Raw genomic sequence first — 16,866 nt, forward strand, 5'->3', positions numbered from 1 at the left:
CAACAAAGTACGCCATGACGGTAGGTCCGCTTTCGATTATCGAAAGGATCGAGTAGTATCGATCTTGGCTATCTATATGATCTTTCGATCCATGGATACTTTTTCCTCGGAATATATAACAGAAAGAACAATAAATATCAATTGAGAAACAATCAGAAACTAAATCAGAATTAATAATAAATAAATAATTCAATTTACGGTACTACAGATTCCTATAGACACCAAGTCCCATAAGATATCAGTCTGTCTACTCCAAGTCTACTCCTGTATCTCGTCTGTGTCTGTGGCCTGTGGTCATAAATACATCTTTATTATTTTGAAATAAGAAAACTACTTATTTGATGTACAAGAATATTTTTTTGCTGTAGAAAGATATAAGTACTTGAAACCTGCCAGATATTTAATTTAATATGTTATTTTATGCTGCTTTATAAAAACAAATTTTGGATAAATATTTATCAATGTTATTGAGGTTAACCACGAGGTAAGAATTTCTTAACTTTTCACAAAAAGTAATACGTATATTCTATTTATAATACTTTTTAATGAATTTTTGAGTGAACATTTGTATTTTTAAGAAAATGAAAAAAGGAATCGATGATAAAGCCACCGGTCGTGGTGATTCAAAGTGGTATGAAGAATATTCAAAACGGGAAAGACCATGCAAACATTCGAAATCTGAAACAGAAGTTTCGAAACTAAAAGAGGAAAGTAAAAGATACTTGGATGCAGAAACATCTGTTTATCAATTGAAAGAATCAAAATCTCGCGATTCGGAAACAGCATGGTTAAAAACAGCATTAACACAAGGTACAACTTCGGATAAAATTGCAGCTGCTATTGTATTAGTTCAAGACAATCCGAAACATAATTTGGCTAGACTTACAATGCTGATAAATCAAGTGCGGATAGCAAAGCATAATCAATGTATCATGGTAATTAAGTCATTAAGAGATCTCTTTTTATCCGACTTACTTCACCCGGAATTTAAGCTGCTCAAGTTCGAAGAGCAAAATTTGGACGAAGTTGATCAAAATAATGTTAATGAAACAATCGTTAAAACAGATGCATCGAAGAAAAAGTTAATGACATATTGGTATTTTGAAGACCAGTTACACGAACAGTATGAACGTTTTATTATGTCTTTAGCAAATATTGCTTCGGATACAGTGGATGCAAATCGTGACGCAGCGATATCGGTGATGACAGATTTGCTGATTGGAAATTCAGAACAAGAACACAAGCTACTGCAATTGATTGTAAACAAAATAGGAGATCCGAGTAGTAAAGTAGGATCAAAAGTTATATTTTGTTTAAATAAGTTATTATATGAACATCCAAATATGAAGCTTGTTGTATTGCGAGAAGTAGAAAAATTATTGTTCAGAAAGAACGTGGCGCAACGTGCTCAATACTATGCAATTTGTTTGTTAACGCAATTTATTTTGAGCAAAGATGACGAACAGATTGCATCTACCCTTATCGAAGTGTATTTCGCATTTTTCAAAGCTTGTTTGAAAAAGGGGGAACCAGATAGTAGAATGATGGCAGCAATTTTAACTGGTGTAAATAGAGCTTATCCATTTGCAAAAATGGACTCAAACATTTTAAATAATCATATAGATTCTGTGTACAAAGTTGTACACGTTGGATCATTCAATGTTTCTCTGAATGCACTTAATTTATTACATCAGGTATGTAGCTATATGTTACACGAGGTATTTATTGTACGGAAATTTTTGGAAAGCTAATTTTTATATCTCTTATGTAGGTCACGGGAAAGGATCAGGTTCAGTCAGATAGATTTTATTCTACATTTTATAGAAAGTTACTAGACCCACAGATCGGAGTAGTAAACAAACGTGCATTGTTTCTTAATTTATTGTTCAGAGTTCTCCAAAAAGATAAAAAAATACCACGTTTATATGCATTCATTAGAAGGAGTTTACAAGTTGCATTATATTTTCCTGCAAATATGACGTGTGCAATTTTATATGTAATATCTAAAATTATTTATAACCATAAAGAATTGAAAAACTCATTACTAAAGTCACGAATGTGTATTAAAATTGAAAACGAAGATGCCGAAACTGAAAATACTTTGTTCAGTACAGAAGATGTTGATGAACTCGACAAACCAATAAATTCAGAAAATTCTATTTTACTAACAAATATTGCAATTGTACGTGATGAAAATGAGGAAACAAAATCTCAGTTAAAAGTAGATGATGATATAAAAGTTGAATTACCTAAAGAAAAAGAGTATGATCCTTTTTACCGCAATCCTCTTTATGCAGGAATAACTCAAGATTTAAGTGCTGAATTAATAACATTATCTAAACATTATCATCCGAGTGTCGCATTATTTGCGAGCACAATCATTGAAGGTAGTTTATCCATGCATATTATTAATATAAATAATACATTGCTTAATATATTGCTAATACATGAAATGTATTATTTTTATACAGGAAAATTAATTGATTATACTGGTGATCCGTTAGAAGATTTATCCTTAATGCGTTTTCTGGATCGGTATGTTTTTAAAAATCCAAAGAAGTTAGAAGATAAAAAGGTACAAAGGAGAAACGATCCTTTGGCTCAACGTGCGGGATATACACCAAAAGGTATACGATGCATACCAGTAGATAGTGTCTCGTATCTTAACGAAAGAGAAGAACGTATACCAGTTGACGAATTATTCTTATATCGATATTTAAACAAGAAGAAGGAAATGAAAACCGAGTCTAAAGCAGACAATGATGATACAGACAGTATTAACAGTGAAGAATTTGACGATATGTTAGGAAGGTTAACGGACGGTAAAGACTTCGAAGATCTAGACATTGCAGCTGACATTCAAACCAGGAAAAAGAAGAGAAAAGGTTTGTCACATAATTCTTTCTCTTCTTTGATATAGAAATTCCTTTTATGTTAGCTTTACAACTTTCAAATATTTTTTGTAGATACCGAAGAAGACGGTGAAGATTCGGAGGACGACGAGGAAATCGATGATTCTAATGACACAAATGATTCAGAGCCAGATTTAGATGAAAATGAAGGCACAGACAATGAATTTCAAGATTTAAATGATATAGATCTAGACGAGGATGATGATATGAGTGATATAGATTTTGATGATGAAATGAGTGATAACGAAGATATATTTGATAATGAAATTCCGGAAAGCATAAAAAATAAACAGACAAAGAAAAGTCAAGGACAAACTAAAAAGAGTAAAAAGTCAAAAGGAATAGATAGTAACATATTTGTATCTGCAGAGAAGTTTGCAGAAATGCTTGAAGAACACAGTAAACAAAAGGGTAAACATGGTGGTACAGATACGTTTAATACAGCAGACGGTGCAAGTGTGAAACAAATAGATTGGGAAACAAAACGGCATCAAAAACTTCAAGGTTCTTTCAATAAAAACAAACGAAAAGGTTCGAAAACTTTCAAGAAAAATGTGAAAAGGATTAGGCATTGAACGTACAGTAAAAGTTTTTCTGTAAATTTTCAATGTCCTTTCTGGAAACATCTGGAAAAATGATTGTGTATGCATAAGAAGTTGTGTTTTATACATTATTTTAAAAAAACACAAAGTTTAATTATAATTTCATATAAAGTAATAAACCATACGTGTATGTACTTATGAATACTTGCATATTAAAAGATTTGTCTGCATTTCAAGAAACGAATATTGCGCATTACAATTAATAAATTACCAATACTGTATCGTGCTACAAAATTTAAAAAATGTCCAATACTTTTCAGTTTTTAGTAAACATGTGAACCTAATGTAAAGGCTGAAAGGATCTTGAAAAGAAGTTGGTTTTTTTGTCATAATATAAATTTTCTCTTATATAAGAACTGGTGCTTGTACAGTTATACTTATTACTAAACACATTTTTACACTTTTAAGGAATTATGATAACTGGTTCCATTCCAATACGTACGCATTGTACATTGTCATATTATATTTAAGTAATGTCATGAAGTTTTCAGTTGTATCATAAATACAGAGTAATTCTTGTAACGCTACGATTTCGAATAGCTCGTAATTTATTTACCTTAGAAGAAACTGGAAGTTGCATAACTTCCAGGAGTATATAAGGTATAGTAGTCGTTTTGCCATTACCTTCATGTTTTGAACTAGAATGTATTACAGTAGACAACCATATAACACGACAAGAAACTTGTTTAAAAATACTGTATATATGTATTGTATTTTGAAGTCACAGTAATTTTAAGCAATTTTTTCATTGCGTTATATAGGAGTCTACTGTACTTAAATAAAGCATGAACTTACAAAGATATTTTCAAAGTAATGCTCTTGTATTAGAAAAATTTAAACAACGTAACTAGGAAAAACTGTATTTAGAAATACGATGTGCTGTCATAAACAAAGTTACGCTCGATCAGATCTGAATTTTACGCAAAATTTCATGTTTCACTCATATTGAATAACAAATATTAGGCATACCATTTAAAAAAAACAAAATAACGATATTTCTCTACGAGTTTCTAACAATTTAACGAGTTATTTGAAGTCGTCACTTGTTACGAGGATCACTATGTATATAAATCGGGGCTCGGAATTATTTATTCGTAGCCTTCGAAAACAGGCAGTCGCGAGTAAATAATTCCGAGCCCTGATATATATATATAAATTATTATTATTAAATTGATACTAATAATCATTGGAATTATTAGAAATATATTTAATAAAACTGCAAGGTGCATATTGTAAGAAAGTACATAGTAAGAATAACCATTATTTTCTAATAGTGACACATATGTAATATGACTTGTCTATTGTTCAAATGTAAGTTGCTATTAATTGTAAAATACATTGAAGTCCACATTACTATTACTGTGCAATAAACTTTTGAACTTTCATTTTGTACACGCTAGTTGGTTTTTTATATGCGACAGATTCTAAAGCGTGTTGTGCATGTATACCGAAAGGCTGGATGCTACTCTGGATCAGCTTTTGATGAATTCTCTTCATCATGAGTAGGACTGTGCCATGTTAATCGCTCTTCGTAGAACTTGATCACAATTTGTGGACACTTCTCGTTAGCAATTCTAGCAGGGACTAAGTCTGCGTCATCCGTTCCTTTCCATTTCATTAAAAACATAAGCTCCCCACTTGAATCTGTTGCACCAATAATTCTTTCTGGTTCTAAGTTTCTGTCAAAACCTAAATCAAGTAAAATATATTAGTCAAGTACAAATTAAACATATTAATTATATGTCACTTTTAAACAAGCTAATATAAGTAATAAGAACCTTCAGGTTTTTTCTCTTCAGTCATTCTCTTTTTTGTATTTGTCGGAACAGGTGTGCTTTTTCGTTTCTTTTGTTCTTTATCTTCATGACGTTTACCAATGGCTGCAGCTTCTTTCTTTTTCCGTTGGTCTTCGAATTGGGCAATTAAGTCTGGGCAGTCCAAATTTTCCTCTGGTTCCCAAGTATTGTCTTCATTGGAATATCCTTTCCACTTCAGAAAGTATTCAACCTGAATTCAATAAATTAATTAATGTTCCATAGAAACGCCAGGGTCTTTAACATATTGACTATCGCGGTGGTCACCAATGGCTCTTTTCATTTGTTGAAAAACAATTGTGATAAAGTATGTGTAACAAAATATCAATTGATTTGCTCTGAAATTAGTTAACACGTTCAGTGTTGTTTTTGCTCGACAATTAAACAAACTTATGTGTAGACAGCGGATTTAATTACTGTTATATTATTTTCAACCTATTAAACATAATAAGAAAGGAAATAAATTTCTGTCCCTCCAGCTTGTAATTCAGGCAGAAATTTGTTATTTTACATAAAGGTCCGTTATTGGGTTGGAACGAAAGTTCGTAGCATTCGTAAATTAAAATTGAAAGCTAAAATTCAGATATTTATACATAATTTATTCAATAACATATTTTCCATTCTGTTCTATTACTGTTTGCCATTTTCGAGGTAACTTCTAGTGTTATTGAATAAACATATGAATAAATACCTTAATTTTATCTTCGATTCTTACTTTGAGAATGCTACACACAAACTTTCTATCCAACCCAATATATTCTACGGTGTTGAACTTGTTATAAAATATATGTTTTTATTGCATTAAATCAATATGTCAGTGTGTACCACCAGTGGTACGGAACGTGTTAAACTCTATATAGTATAAGATGCAAACTTCATTATCGAGTAACTAGTAATGATTATTAGTAGACTGCAGATCTTTTCCGAATCATTTCTGCATTTTAATTATTAGTAACTCTGATCGTTTATACAAATGAAATAGACACGACTTGCGTGAAACATACAAAATTCCCATGGTAGCCAACACGTTAATTATAAGATACGATAAAAATAAACAATATTATACAAATAGTTTACCTTTCCTTTCACCACTCTTCTATCCAAAACTTTTTCAACACTGAACTCCTCTCCACCCTCAGTCTCGGCAGCAGATGAATCTTTACTTTTACTCATAGCTGTGAACAGTAGTAAAGCTAAATATTACAACTGAATAACAAATAAAACTATCAAATTGTGTAACTTGGAAAAAATTGGAAAAAATTGGAAAAACGAATATAGGAAACTTATTGACAGAAATGCCCGATTCAGTTTAATAACGCACTTTATATAAATTACGTGTAAAGACGATGAATTATCGCTGCGGATAATAACAATGAATATAAATATAATATTATAACAATAAAAATAAATAGCGTTTCTAAGATGTAAAGAGAACTGAAATGAACACAGTGCAAAATGGCGGTATGGCTACCGGGAAACAGTCGTACACTTTATTATTGAACTTATAGATTAAGTCGATAAAAAGTAATGTTAATTTATATCATTTTCTTTTACGATTACTTTCGTTATTATCTTAAAACACTTACTTTATAATTACAAGACGTACTTAAAACAGTAGAACACCAGGCAAGCACACACGCAAGAACGACACGGCGAACTTTCTTTTGCTTCAGCGTCTTGTTACTGTGTTGCCGCGAAAAATCGCAGGCTGACCAACCTGCAGAAAATGACCGAGTGCTATTCAGCTATTTCAGCTGACCATGTTTCTTACTTTTTACCGTAAAATATTATTTATTTTAAGTTAAACTGTACGTCCTCTTACTTGAAAAATATAACGTTTTTTTTATAAGAACTTTACAGTTATTTTAAAAATAAAATAAGATTATAATATGTATATGTACATACTATAGCAATGTTTTGTTTTGTTACTGTTCTCAACCAATCATTTTAAAATAATTGTACGTTAAACTTTAGCAACAGTATGATTCGCTCTTTCCCCTTCACAAACAAAAGAAAAATTTACGAAAATTCATAATTTCTTCTAGAAATAATTTTTGGAATTACAACGTGAAATAGAATTCAAAATATATGTAGCTTTTTCATTAGAAGTGACATTTTTCCAATTTGATTTATACATTATTCAATGAATGTAAACTAATGTAATGTTTGTATTGAAAATATTATTACTATACAATTATAATCAATTATTCATTTTTTTAATAAATGTAGAAATTGATCTCATTTGTATATGTACCACTACATAGTTAATATTCAATCAATGGTTATTTACTAAAATCTAAAATACTAAAACAAGAGTAAAATGGTTGCATTGGTAAAACAAAAGAAAATTTTTATTCAATTTTTATATCAATTGATTTCAACATTGTCTAGATGGCGCTATGATTTAAATCTTTGACGTTAATTTGCCGTTCTACAAAGACCACAGTTCAAACGGCGCTGAAAATTCAGAGTTGGCAAGGACTTTCAAGGTATTGTTAAAATAGAATTTGCAAAGTAGTAGAGTATGTGTTTAAATATCGATTAATCTTCTAATCTATTAAATATTGTAAAATCGCCGATTAATTATGATCTATGCGTAATTTACAGACAAATATTCGTAATGGCTGCTCGATCCGTTGTTAAATATTTACGTCCAAAAAATGTTGTATCTCAAATGTACCGATGTGCTTCTTTATCTGCATTCGAAATTCAACACAAAACTCCAACTATTAAAAAGGTAATGCCTATACCAAAGGCGCATTATGGTGGACGTCATGCAGTTACTGTTCTCCCTGGTGCAGGTATTGGACCAGAGTTAATGACCTATGTTAAAGAGGTATGAATAAACAATGTTCGATTTTCAGCTCGATAAAAGACCTTTCTATGCTGTATTATTTTGCCATGTAAAATATTCTTTTGATTGTAGTAATATTTCTGAACGAAGAAGAAGGATAAAGTTTTCATAATCTATATAAATGTCTTACATAATTTTTTTTGTGTACTTGTTATAGGTCTTCGCTTATGCTGGTGTACCAGTAGATTTTGAAGATGTAGATATTGATCCGAATGCAGATGACAATGTTGATCTACATTATGCTATCACATCGATTCGTAGAAATGGCGTAGCGTTAAAAGGAAATATTGAAACTCATAGTACAGAAGCCGGTGTACTTTCTCGAAACGTAGCTCTTCGAAACGAATTAGATCTTTATGTGAACGTTTTGCATTGTGTATCCTATCCAGGAGTAAATTCACGCCACAAAAATATTGATATTGTCATTGTCAGACAAAATACAGAAGGAGAATACGCCATGTTAGAACACGAAAGTGTATACGGTGTTGTAGAAAGCATGAAAGTGATTACACGCTCTAATTCCGAACGTGTTGCTAGATACGCGTTCGAATATGCTAAACGAAACGGAAGGAAGAAAGTCACTACAGTTCATAAGGCAAATATAATGAAACTCTCCGATGGATTATTCTTAGAAACTTCGAAAAAAGTTGCTAAAGATTATCCGGACATTGTTCACAATGATATGATCATTGATAACACCTGTATGCAGCTGGTCTCCAATCCACATCAGTTTGATATTGTGTTAACAACTAATTTATATGGAGCAATTGTATCGAATGTAGTATGTGGTCTACTTGGTGGAGCTGGATTATTAGCTGGTAAAAACTATGGTGACCACTATACTATATTTGAACCAGGTACTCGTAACACTGGTACTAGTATTGCTGGGAAAAATATAGCCAATCCCATTGCAATGTTGAATGCTGCAGTTGATATGTTACGTCATCTTGGACATAAAGATCATGCTACGGTAATTCAGAGTGCAATCAATAAAACTATCAATCAAGGAATTCAAACTCGTGATCTTGGTGGACAAGCTACAAGCAGGGAAGTTGTTGATGCTATTCTGAAACACATTAAAGTAGCATCCGAATAAGACTGACAAAATACGTTTTGTTGGATATTAAAGTTTGTAGAAAAAATACCTGCGTACTATTGAACTTTGCTTGTTAGCAAGAATATTCCATCGTTTGTTAAAGTATTACACTGTCATTTTGATTGACAGAAGTCATTATACTCATTAATCTAAAGTCACATAAGTTGCACAGACCTATACATAATATGTTTTAAGTAAATTAACAAAATTCGAATCGTATTTAATATACATAATTTTATCGAATGTGTGACACCATCGTATAATGAATTATTAAAATATAAACTTTGTAAAATATTCAGTGTAAGTATTAGTATAACATATACAGTTGTTCAAAGATTGTAATTATCCTTGTAGGATACATTGGACATGTAAACGATTTTTATAGATGCATCTTATTAAATAATATTGTCTTGTTATTCAGTGACGTTGATATACACACATATTGGATCTGAGTTAATGATTAAATATGAAAATAAGGAATTATTTCCAGTAAAGATGCGGCGATAAAAATAAATTCTGTTTCTGTTGATAAATTCTTTAATCAGTTTGAATTTGTTCGCATGATCGTAATCTAGATAAAAATCAACAATGATATCGACAATGTTGTATCATAACACCTAGGAAACGAAGATTAAAGACTTATTCAACAAATTTAGAAAATTTGATATATTCTTATTTAATTTCGCAAGAGTTGCAATGCTAGTTCCTCGTCCGCTTTTAAGTGTGTGTTCTCTATACCAACTAATGTTTTTTGTTTTTTCTTGATTTTTTTGTATTCCTCCTGTGTTAAAAGTTTCCTTTTAGGAGGCCTGTAAACAATAAAAGTAAGAATGCCAAAGATCAGTATAGTATTACGAATAAAACAGGTATATTTTTATAGATATGTTTAGTACTAATTATTGTAATACGTACCTATGTATTTTGCTATCCTCTTCATCTTCATCTTCCTCAGAGTTAGCATTTTCTTCTTCAGATTCTTCTTCGTCACTTTCATCCTGTTTACCATAGATTTTATCCGGATCCGGTAACCATGACAAATCCGGTCCACTTTCATCACTTTCACTATTATTATCGTTATCATTATTTTCCACATCTTCTTCGTCACTATCGTCATCCTTGTTTTCTCTCTTGTTACTAGCTTTCAATTTTCGTTTCTCTTCTTTGTGTTTCTCCTTAATTTTTTGTCTAAAGCGCTGCTTATCAATTTTATCTTCTTCACGCAATATCTGTTTAGCTATTTCTATGTTGATACCTGATTCTGTTTCATTTTCATATTGTCTTGCTATTTCTGAAACTTTAACCCTGGCGGGGTCCAGTACCTCCTAAAAATTGAAAAATTTCGCGATTACATTTCATTATAAGTACATATTAACAACTGCAATGTAAGTACAAGCTTTATCTAAAAAAAGATCTATAGAACCTCTCCATCTTCGTCGAAAGTAGTTTTCTTATTGGGTACAATTTTCTTTCTAAGAATTTTTTTAGCAACTGCGGCCTTTGTAACAGGCTTCTTTTTATTCGAATCTAAAATCTCATCGTTAGTGGGAATGTCAGGTATATCATCAACGTCTATATTTTTTCTCTTCAAAACCAATATATCATCATCATCGTCATCATCGTCGTCGTCGTCACTGTCGCCTATGAATATCAAATATTACGTTACAGAATCTACAAAATATTTTATAATAACTAATATTCGATTCCTTACCAAATGTAAATTTGTTTGCTTTCGTTTTATGATTTTCAATACTTCCTTCATCTTCCTCGGAGCCTTCATCACTAGTAGATTTAAATTTATTTTCTTTATGTTTATAATTATTTGATTTATGATTTATAACTGGTTCCTTGTCTTCCAAGTTTTTATTAGACGACTGTCGTTTCTTATCCAATCTTTGTAAAAACCGTATCCTTGGAGGTATAGCTAACCCTAAAGATCTAATTATAGATTGCAACATAAAATTATTAGTTTTTGTTTAATTAATTAAACGATACATAAAATTATATGTTTCCACATAACGATCATAATTTAGATAATAAATTGTTTTAATCATAATTATACATAACGTGTTTTTCTTACCTTGCATAAGCGTCAGTATTTAACGCATGAACATTGAAAACTTCTTTATCTTTCATTAAGAAAACTGATTTCACATATGCTACAAATGCTCTTTGAGCACTTTCCTTTAATGATACATCCCTCGCTAATAATGCTTCTATTTTACGTTGGGGATTTTGTAATTTGTTTGGGTTTATCCTAAATAAAAAAATGTTAATGCAGTTTACTATTTAATTATCATTTTCTTTTCGTTATTTCTAACTTACTGGATCATGGATATTGGAATTTTGCGTTCCTTTAATTTAGCAACCATTTTTTCTTCAGAATTCAATAGAACTAATAGAGATTCCCCACCGCTTTGAAACCTAGCAGTTCTACCAGCACGGTGTATATATGCATTTTCATCTTCAGGACAGTCCATTTGTACAACCCAATTTACGTCAGGAAAATCTAGAATGGAATAGAATAGAATACCTTACTCCGCCTTTGCGGGGACTTCCAGAACTTCGTTATAATTTTAACCCTTTGCAGTTCGAACTATTTTTCAATTTTGTTGCTAACAACTCCTTACTATTTGAAGTGTTTTGTTTGAAATTTCTCAAATTCTTGAAATTTGTTTCAAAGGACAGTTTCTCGACTGCTACTTATTTTAAACAATTTTGTTTACTAATTATATTGAATATAGCTCTCAAACTTTGTTGTAATTTATATTTGTGGAACTTATATTTGTTTTAACTAAAAAATGAGACAATTAAATAAATAAAGGAAGAACCAAACATATATAAGAACCCGTTTTATTTACATTTCTCTTTCTCTGATGTCGAGTCACACTCGACAAAGGAGTGCAAAGGGTTAATACTTTAAAACTTTAATGCAATCAAAATATAATAACATAGAACACAAACAAACAGTAAAATAAACAAAAATCTAGAATGGACTATGTTACAAATAATCAAATAATGTTCAAAATATTTAATAGTTTTAAATATTCAATTAGCAAAAAAAAGGATCATCATGCAATAATATACGTTTGCAATTTAGTAAAAGTTTGAAAAACTGTTGCGATCTGTGTTAATGTGTTAAAATACATATTAAGTAATTTCTTGTAGTTCTATCTGTATCTGTCTAACTTGAGTTTTTTTTTTTAAACGTTAGGATTAGTTTACTAGGTAATGCGTACAATTTTGAACTGGATAATTTCCATACATAGACACAGTCTTTCTTACATACCTAATCCACGAGCTGCAATGTCAGTGGCAAATAAAACTGCAAATTGTTTTTTACAGAAGGCTTCATAGATTTCCATTCTTCTGAGCTGATGTAAGGTACCGTAAAGAGCTAACAAACTTATGCCAGGTCTCAACCTGCAGAACACTTCGTATACATATTTTACCTAAAAATAGAAATAATGTTATTATCTTTGTTATTTGTAGAGGTGTACGAGAACCCGAAGATCGGGACGAGTCGAGATGAGTCCAGTTCTTGAAAATTTGGGGAATCCTGAACACATTTGGGTTCTCGAATTAAATTCTTGATCCGACTCGCTCCAACAGTTCTGAGTTCTCGCATACCTCTAGTTACTTGTTATTGCAAACTATTACGTTAAATGTTACTGTACCTGCTTACAACTAGAAAAAAACACAATAATTTTTTGCTTCAAATGATTTCGTAAAAATGACCATATCATCGACAGTTTATCTTCTAAGGCACATATAACATAACTTTGTTGAAGAGTCTCGGGTGTAGTATGAGCAGCATGCTCATGTACAGATATATACATAGGATCTTTCAAACTTAATCTGGCTAAATCTCTGACAGACCTAACGAAAGTTATAAGAATATTGATTGCAAATAGAAAACTACTATTTTAATAATATTAAGAAGCTTACTTCGTTTGAGTTGCAGAAAATAGGAGACTTTGTCTTTTCGAAGGTAAATTTTCTATAATAGAATTCATAGTTTGTTCGAAACCCATATCTAAGCAACGGTCAGCCTCATCTAATACCAATACCTATAATATAAAAAGCGAGTAAGCACATATAACAATGATTTGATATTATAAAGCATGTACATTTTTGTATAATATACCTGCATATTTACGCAATCAAATAATGGATTTTCATCCATATGTTGCAATAAACGTCCAGGTGTACAAATGATAATGTTACACTGATCCATACGTTTCCTTTCAAAGTTCAAATCTTTTCCACCGATAATAAGACCAGCAGAAATATCATGGTGTATACCAATTTTACGTAATGTTTCATATATTTGATAAGCAAGTTCTCTGGTTGGTGTGATGACAAGTGCACCAAGTCCATCCAATCTGGTCCATTGTTTGCAATATAAAATTTCTATAACCTTCAACAATTATGAAATTATAATTAATATGTAATCCTAGTTAATATACAACATTAATTAACATTAATGTTAACCCACTGATCGCATAATCTTTAACCCTTTATTTACTTTATTCAATGATACTTTAAATATCTCATGTAGGACTGTACATTAAAAAACCAACCAAAAAAATGTTTTTACAAATACTGTCTAATTTCTAAGATTGCAGACTTTGGCCAAAATGTGACAATTAAGTGACAAAACCATTTCATAATGAATTACTCAATGCAAGAAAAGATTGACATGATATTTGTTGAGATGAGAAGCATGAAGTTTTACTAATGAATTTTGACTGATTATTATTACTGATGAAGTAAATAATTGAAGCATTACTGATAAAGTAAATAATTCAAGTTCTGATCTTGCAAGTGTATTTTAAAGAGAAGAAAGTGTGTGCAATATTCTTACAAACGAACTACAAATGCTAATGTATAGACAGTGGATCTTCATGCAAAATAAAAATTTTCTATCTGAATTGCAACAAACTGGAGTGAAATAGAAATTTATTTTCTTTCTTAACATGATTAATTGGTTGGAAATAATATAACAGGATTTTAAAATTCTTTTAATGTTTTTACTGTTTTAATTTATACCTACTCAGTTTTGTCATAAATGCATAAAATCCACTGTCTACTAATGTTTGATGTGCTGCCACGTCATTTTTATCAGTTGCACATTGAAATAAAGAAATGTATAGCAGCATGCAAACAACATAAAAATATCTTTTGCATCATTACCAATCAAAAAGATATTTAGCTAGCCTTACTTAAATGACCACCCTGTATATATTTAGTAAATTATGATTGGTACAGAGCCAGTATTACACTGCCAGTTTGTATTACTAAAATTTATATACAGTAGATACTCGCTCGTTGTACGAAAACGGGATCAGAATTTTAGCCAAGACCCAAGATTCTTCAATGAACAAAGTATTCAATCCATCGCACAAGATTTCCCACTTATAACTTGTCCACTATTTGATCGAAGCAATCAATGTGTACATACAACAATATAAAGAAACAGTTGCAACATCTTCACTAAGCTACGTTCTCCATCATGTGAGAAAATGCGACAAATGAGATTTGCATAAAAAACGAACATTCGATTGAGAGTGGAATGAGCGCGAACCTACTGTATTAAAATACATTTAAATGTCTTCTTGTTCTTAACAATGCAATTCTTAGAATTGCTGCAGCTACAATTTGTAAATTGTCCATTAGTCACAATAGTTGTCACATGAATATCTTATAGCAAAATACTAATGGCTTTGAGTTAAAGCATGTTACAATCAAAGGGTTATATATGTTTCATGAAATTCATATAAATGTTTAATCGTATCTCTTACTGGAATGAGGAATGCTAAAGTTTTTCCACTACCAGTTTTAGCCGCTCCTAGAATATCATTGCCACGTAATGCCAATCCAATACTTTGCTTTTGTATATCCGTCATTTCAATGTAATTATTCTCTGCCAAACCTTTTAAGGTTTTTGGTGATAGAGGGAGGTCTTTAAATTTTGTTATCTTCGTTTCGTCAATCTATAAAATACAGCAATTAAATAGTAGAGGTAAGTTGTACACTACATATTTAAAAAATATGTAGAGAACATATTGGTACTTACATCATCATACTTGGATTGTAATTCCGTGATTACTTTTGTCTCAGGAACAGACTTCTTCTTCGTATTATAAACTTTAACTTTCTTTTTGCTAGACATTGTCACGATACCCACGATACCCACGTAAAAATTTAGTGGGTTATGTTCAGTTATGTTGACAATCGTTCATGAAACCACATGGCAAGTGGTGACTGGCGACACAGTATGATATTTTTTGTACTTCAAAAATATTTCAACTGTTGGTAATAAAGAAATTCTGTGGTAAAACATTTAAAAAATACTCAAAAAGATCAACAATGAGACAACAATGCAACATTTTCAAATAAATCAATTTTTAATTCCTTTAATAAGCGTCTACTGATGTAACTTTAATCGCGGTCACAGCAGTATGTATACTGTCGTTTTATAATAACTAGACTGCGGATCTTTGTGCAATTATGGCTCTTGAAAATTTTCAAAAAATGCTAGGATATAAAATATAACAGAATTTAGAGCGATTTTTATTTATTTCAGTTCATCGACGATAATTTATTTCAGTTCTAAAAAGGCTATTATCACGGAAAATAAGATTTCATTTGATCCGAGTTTCTTCTTTAGTCTACAAAAATAGAAAATTATTAAATTATTAAAAAATCAATATTTTTATTTCCATGAAGTGCCATTTTAGTATGAGTACAATGGCACAGGATATACTTTAAAAAAAATGTTCCACACTTCGTTTCTTTTATACATATATTATTAATGTGTAGACTGCGGATCTTCATGCAAAATAAAAATTGTTTGCACCAATTTTAAGTGACTGGAGCCATAGAAATAGTTTATTCTTACTTTAATAATTTTAACAAGCTGAGAAAAATAGATTTGCACTCTTAAATTATTGTAACCTTTCTACTGTTTTAAATTGCACCCACTCATAAAATCCGCAGTCTACTTATGTGTTATAATGCAGTTCAATAGGATTATTACCTCGCGTTCGCAGAAGAAAAGTTCTTTATGAGGAACATCAACTCGGGAAGTAACTAATTAAAACCTTCATAGTTAAACGATGATCGCATTCGCTCGCGGAACAATTAATAAATCCAAATCTATTGCGTTATAGTCTATTCCTCTCACTTCCTTCTATGTGTCATTTTCCCCGCAATCCTCTTGAATATAACTTAATTTCGTAAACATTATATACAGAACAGAAAATCTTTTACTTTGCTCTACACACTTATCAATAACGTTATTTGAACAACTGCAGCGTCCGCTCTAGCGGTTACGTCGCCCCGGACAAAAAGACAAATTGACGCCCCTTAAGAATATATATACATATATATGTTTTAAATAAAGGTACATATATATTTTTTATCTTCAATAAAAATCAAGTCATTTTATTTAAATTTTAATAAAAGCATTTATTTTAATAAAAGAAAATTTTCTATTAATTGGGTATTTAACAAATCAATATTTTTCTCACAGTTACAGCCAAAATGGCGCCCCTAAATTTTCGCGCCCCGGACAAATGTCCGGGTT

The 16,866-nt window shown here is 30.9% G+C and overlaps 4 protein-coding genes across 7 annotated transcripts; 2 read left to right on the forward strand and 2 right to left on the reverse strand.

Annotated features, from left to right (window-relative positions):
• Nucleotides 1–74: 74 nt before the first annotated feature.
• On the forward strand, nt 75–5,512 carry Noc1 (Nucleolar complex protein 1). Its single transcript, XM_076421986.1, has 5 exons — nt 75–484; nt 579–1,694; nt 1,772–2,387; nt 2,472–2,885; nt 2,967–5,512. Exons 2-5 carry the CDS (start codon nt 582–584, stop codon nt 3,485–3,487), a joined length of 2,664 nt encoding a protein of 887 aa, XP_076278101.1. The 5' UTR covers nt 75–484; nt 579–581; the 3' UTR covers nt 3,488–5,512.
• Nucleotides 4,701–7,072, reverse strand: LOC143208008 (chromobox protein homolog 1). Of its 3 annotated transcripts, none has more exons than XM_076422012.1 (4): nt 6,915–7,072; nt 6,406–6,503; nt 5,293–5,521; nt 4,701–5,203 (listed from the first exon to the last, which is right to left on the reverse strand). In XM_076422012.1, the coding sequence occupies exons 2-4, from the start codon at nt 6,499–6,501 to the stop codon at nt 4,977–4,979; spliced, it is 552 nt and encodes a 183-aa protein (XP_076278127.1). In that variant the 5' UTR covers nt 6,502–6,503; nt 6,915–7,072; the 3' UTR covers nt 4,701–4,976. The 3 variants fall into 3 exon arrangements, with proteins under 3 accessions (XP_076278127.1, XP_076278128.1, XP_076278129.1); XM_076422013.1 differs by having other exon boundaries at nt 6,935–7,034; XM_076422014.1 differs by lacking the exon at nt 6,915–7,072 and adding an exon at nt 6,650–6,668.
• Nucleotides 7,073–7,659: 587 nt separating this feature from the next.
• Nucleotides 7,660–10,161, forward strand: Idh3g (Isocitrate dehydrogenase (NAD(+)) 3 non-catalytic subunit gamma). 2 transcript variants are annotated; one of them, XM_076422010.1, is made up of 3 exons: nt 7,660–7,817; nt 7,936–8,164; nt 8,340–10,161. In XM_076422010.1, exons 2-3 carry the CDS (start codon nt 7,949–7,951, stop codon nt 9,276–9,278), a joined length of 1,155 nt encoding a protein of 384 aa, XP_076278125.1. In that variant the 5' UTR covers nt 7,660–7,817; nt 7,936–7,948; the 3' UTR covers nt 9,279–10,161. The 2 variants fall into 2 exon arrangements, with proteins under 2 accessions (XP_076278125.1, XP_076278126.1); XM_076422011.1 differs by having other exon boundaries at nt 7,745–7,850.
• Nucleotides 9,671–15,538, reverse strand: LOC143208003 (putative ATP-dependent RNA helicase DDX10). The gene is made up of 12 exons (XM_076421995.1): nt 15,355–15,538; nt 15,080–15,271; nt 13,423–13,695; nt 13,224–13,345; nt 12,953–13,154; nt 12,565–12,727; nt 11,601–11,784; nt 11,356–11,532; nt 10,987–11,213; nt 10,699–10,916; nt 10,191–10,600; nt 9,671–10,087 (listed from the first exon to the last, which is right to left on the reverse strand). The coding sequence occupies exons 1-12, from the start codon at nt 15,448–15,450 to the stop codon at nt 9,955–9,957; spliced, it is 2,397 nt and encodes a 798-aa protein (XP_076278110.1). The 5' UTR covers nt 15,451–15,538; the 3' UTR covers nt 9,671–9,954.
• Nucleotides 15,539–16,866: the final 1,328 nt, after the last annotated feature.

This window comes from Lasioglossum baleicum, chromosome 4 (assembly GCF_051020765.1).
Source record: "Lasioglossum baleicum chromosome 4, iyLasBale1, whole genome shotgun sequence".
Lineage (NCBI taxonomy): Eukaryota > Metazoa > Arthropoda > Insecta > Hymenoptera > Halictidae > Lasioglossum > Lasioglossum baleicum.

What these genes read in the sequence shown, in the direction of transcription:
- Noc1 (XM_076421986.1), top strand. Translation starts at nt 582, where the DNA reads ATGAAAAAAGGAATCGATGATAAAGCCACCGGTCGTGGTGATTCAAAG. An exon ending in CACTTAATTTATTACATCAG is followed by an intron (nt 1,695 to 1,771) that starts GTATGTAGCTAT and finishes TCTCTTATGTAG; the next exon opens with GTCACGGGAAAGGATCAGGT. An exon ending in CAGGAAAAAGAAGAGAAAAG is followed by an intron (nt 2,886 to 2,966) that starts GTTTGTCACATA and finishes TATTTTTTGTAG; the next exon opens with ATACCGAAGAAGACGGTGAA.
- LOC143208008 (XM_076422012.1), bottom strand. Translation starts at nt 6,501, where the DNA reads ATGAGTAAAAGTAAAGATTCATCTGCTGCCGAGACTGAGGGTGGAGAG. An exon ending in GAAGAGTGGTGAAAGGAAAG is followed by an intron (nt 5,522 to 6,405) that starts GTAAACTATTTG and finishes TATTGAATTCAG; the next exon opens with GTTGAATACTTTCTGAAGTG. An exon ending in TGAAGAGAAAAAACCTGAAG is followed by an intron (nt 5,204 to 5,292) that starts GTTCTTATTACT and finishes TACTTGATTTAG; the next exon opens with GTTTTGACAGAAACTTAGAA.
- Idh3g (XM_076422010.1), top strand. Translation starts at nt 7,949, where the DNA reads ATGGCTGCTCGATCCGTTGTTAAATATTTACGTCCAAAAAATGTTGTA. An exon ending in TAATGACCTATGTTAAAGAG is followed by an intron (nt 8,165 to 8,339) that starts GTATGAATAAAC and finishes TACTTGTTATAG; the next exon opens with GTCTTCGCTTATGCTGGTGT.
- LOC143208003 (XM_076421995.1), bottom strand. Translation starts at nt 15,450, where the DNA reads ATGTCTAGCAAAAAGAAAGTTAAAGTTTATAATACGAAGAAGAAGTCT. An exon ending in TTTTTTCTAGTTGTAAGCAG is followed by an intron (nt 12,728 to 12,952) that starts GTACAGTAACAT and finishes TTCTATTTTTAG; the next exon opens with GTAAAATATGTATACGAAGT. An exon ending in AATACTGACGCTTATGCAAG is followed by an intron (nt 11,214 to 11,355) that starts GTAAGAAAAACA and finishes ATCTATAATTAG; the next exon opens with ATCTTTAGGGTTAGCTATAC.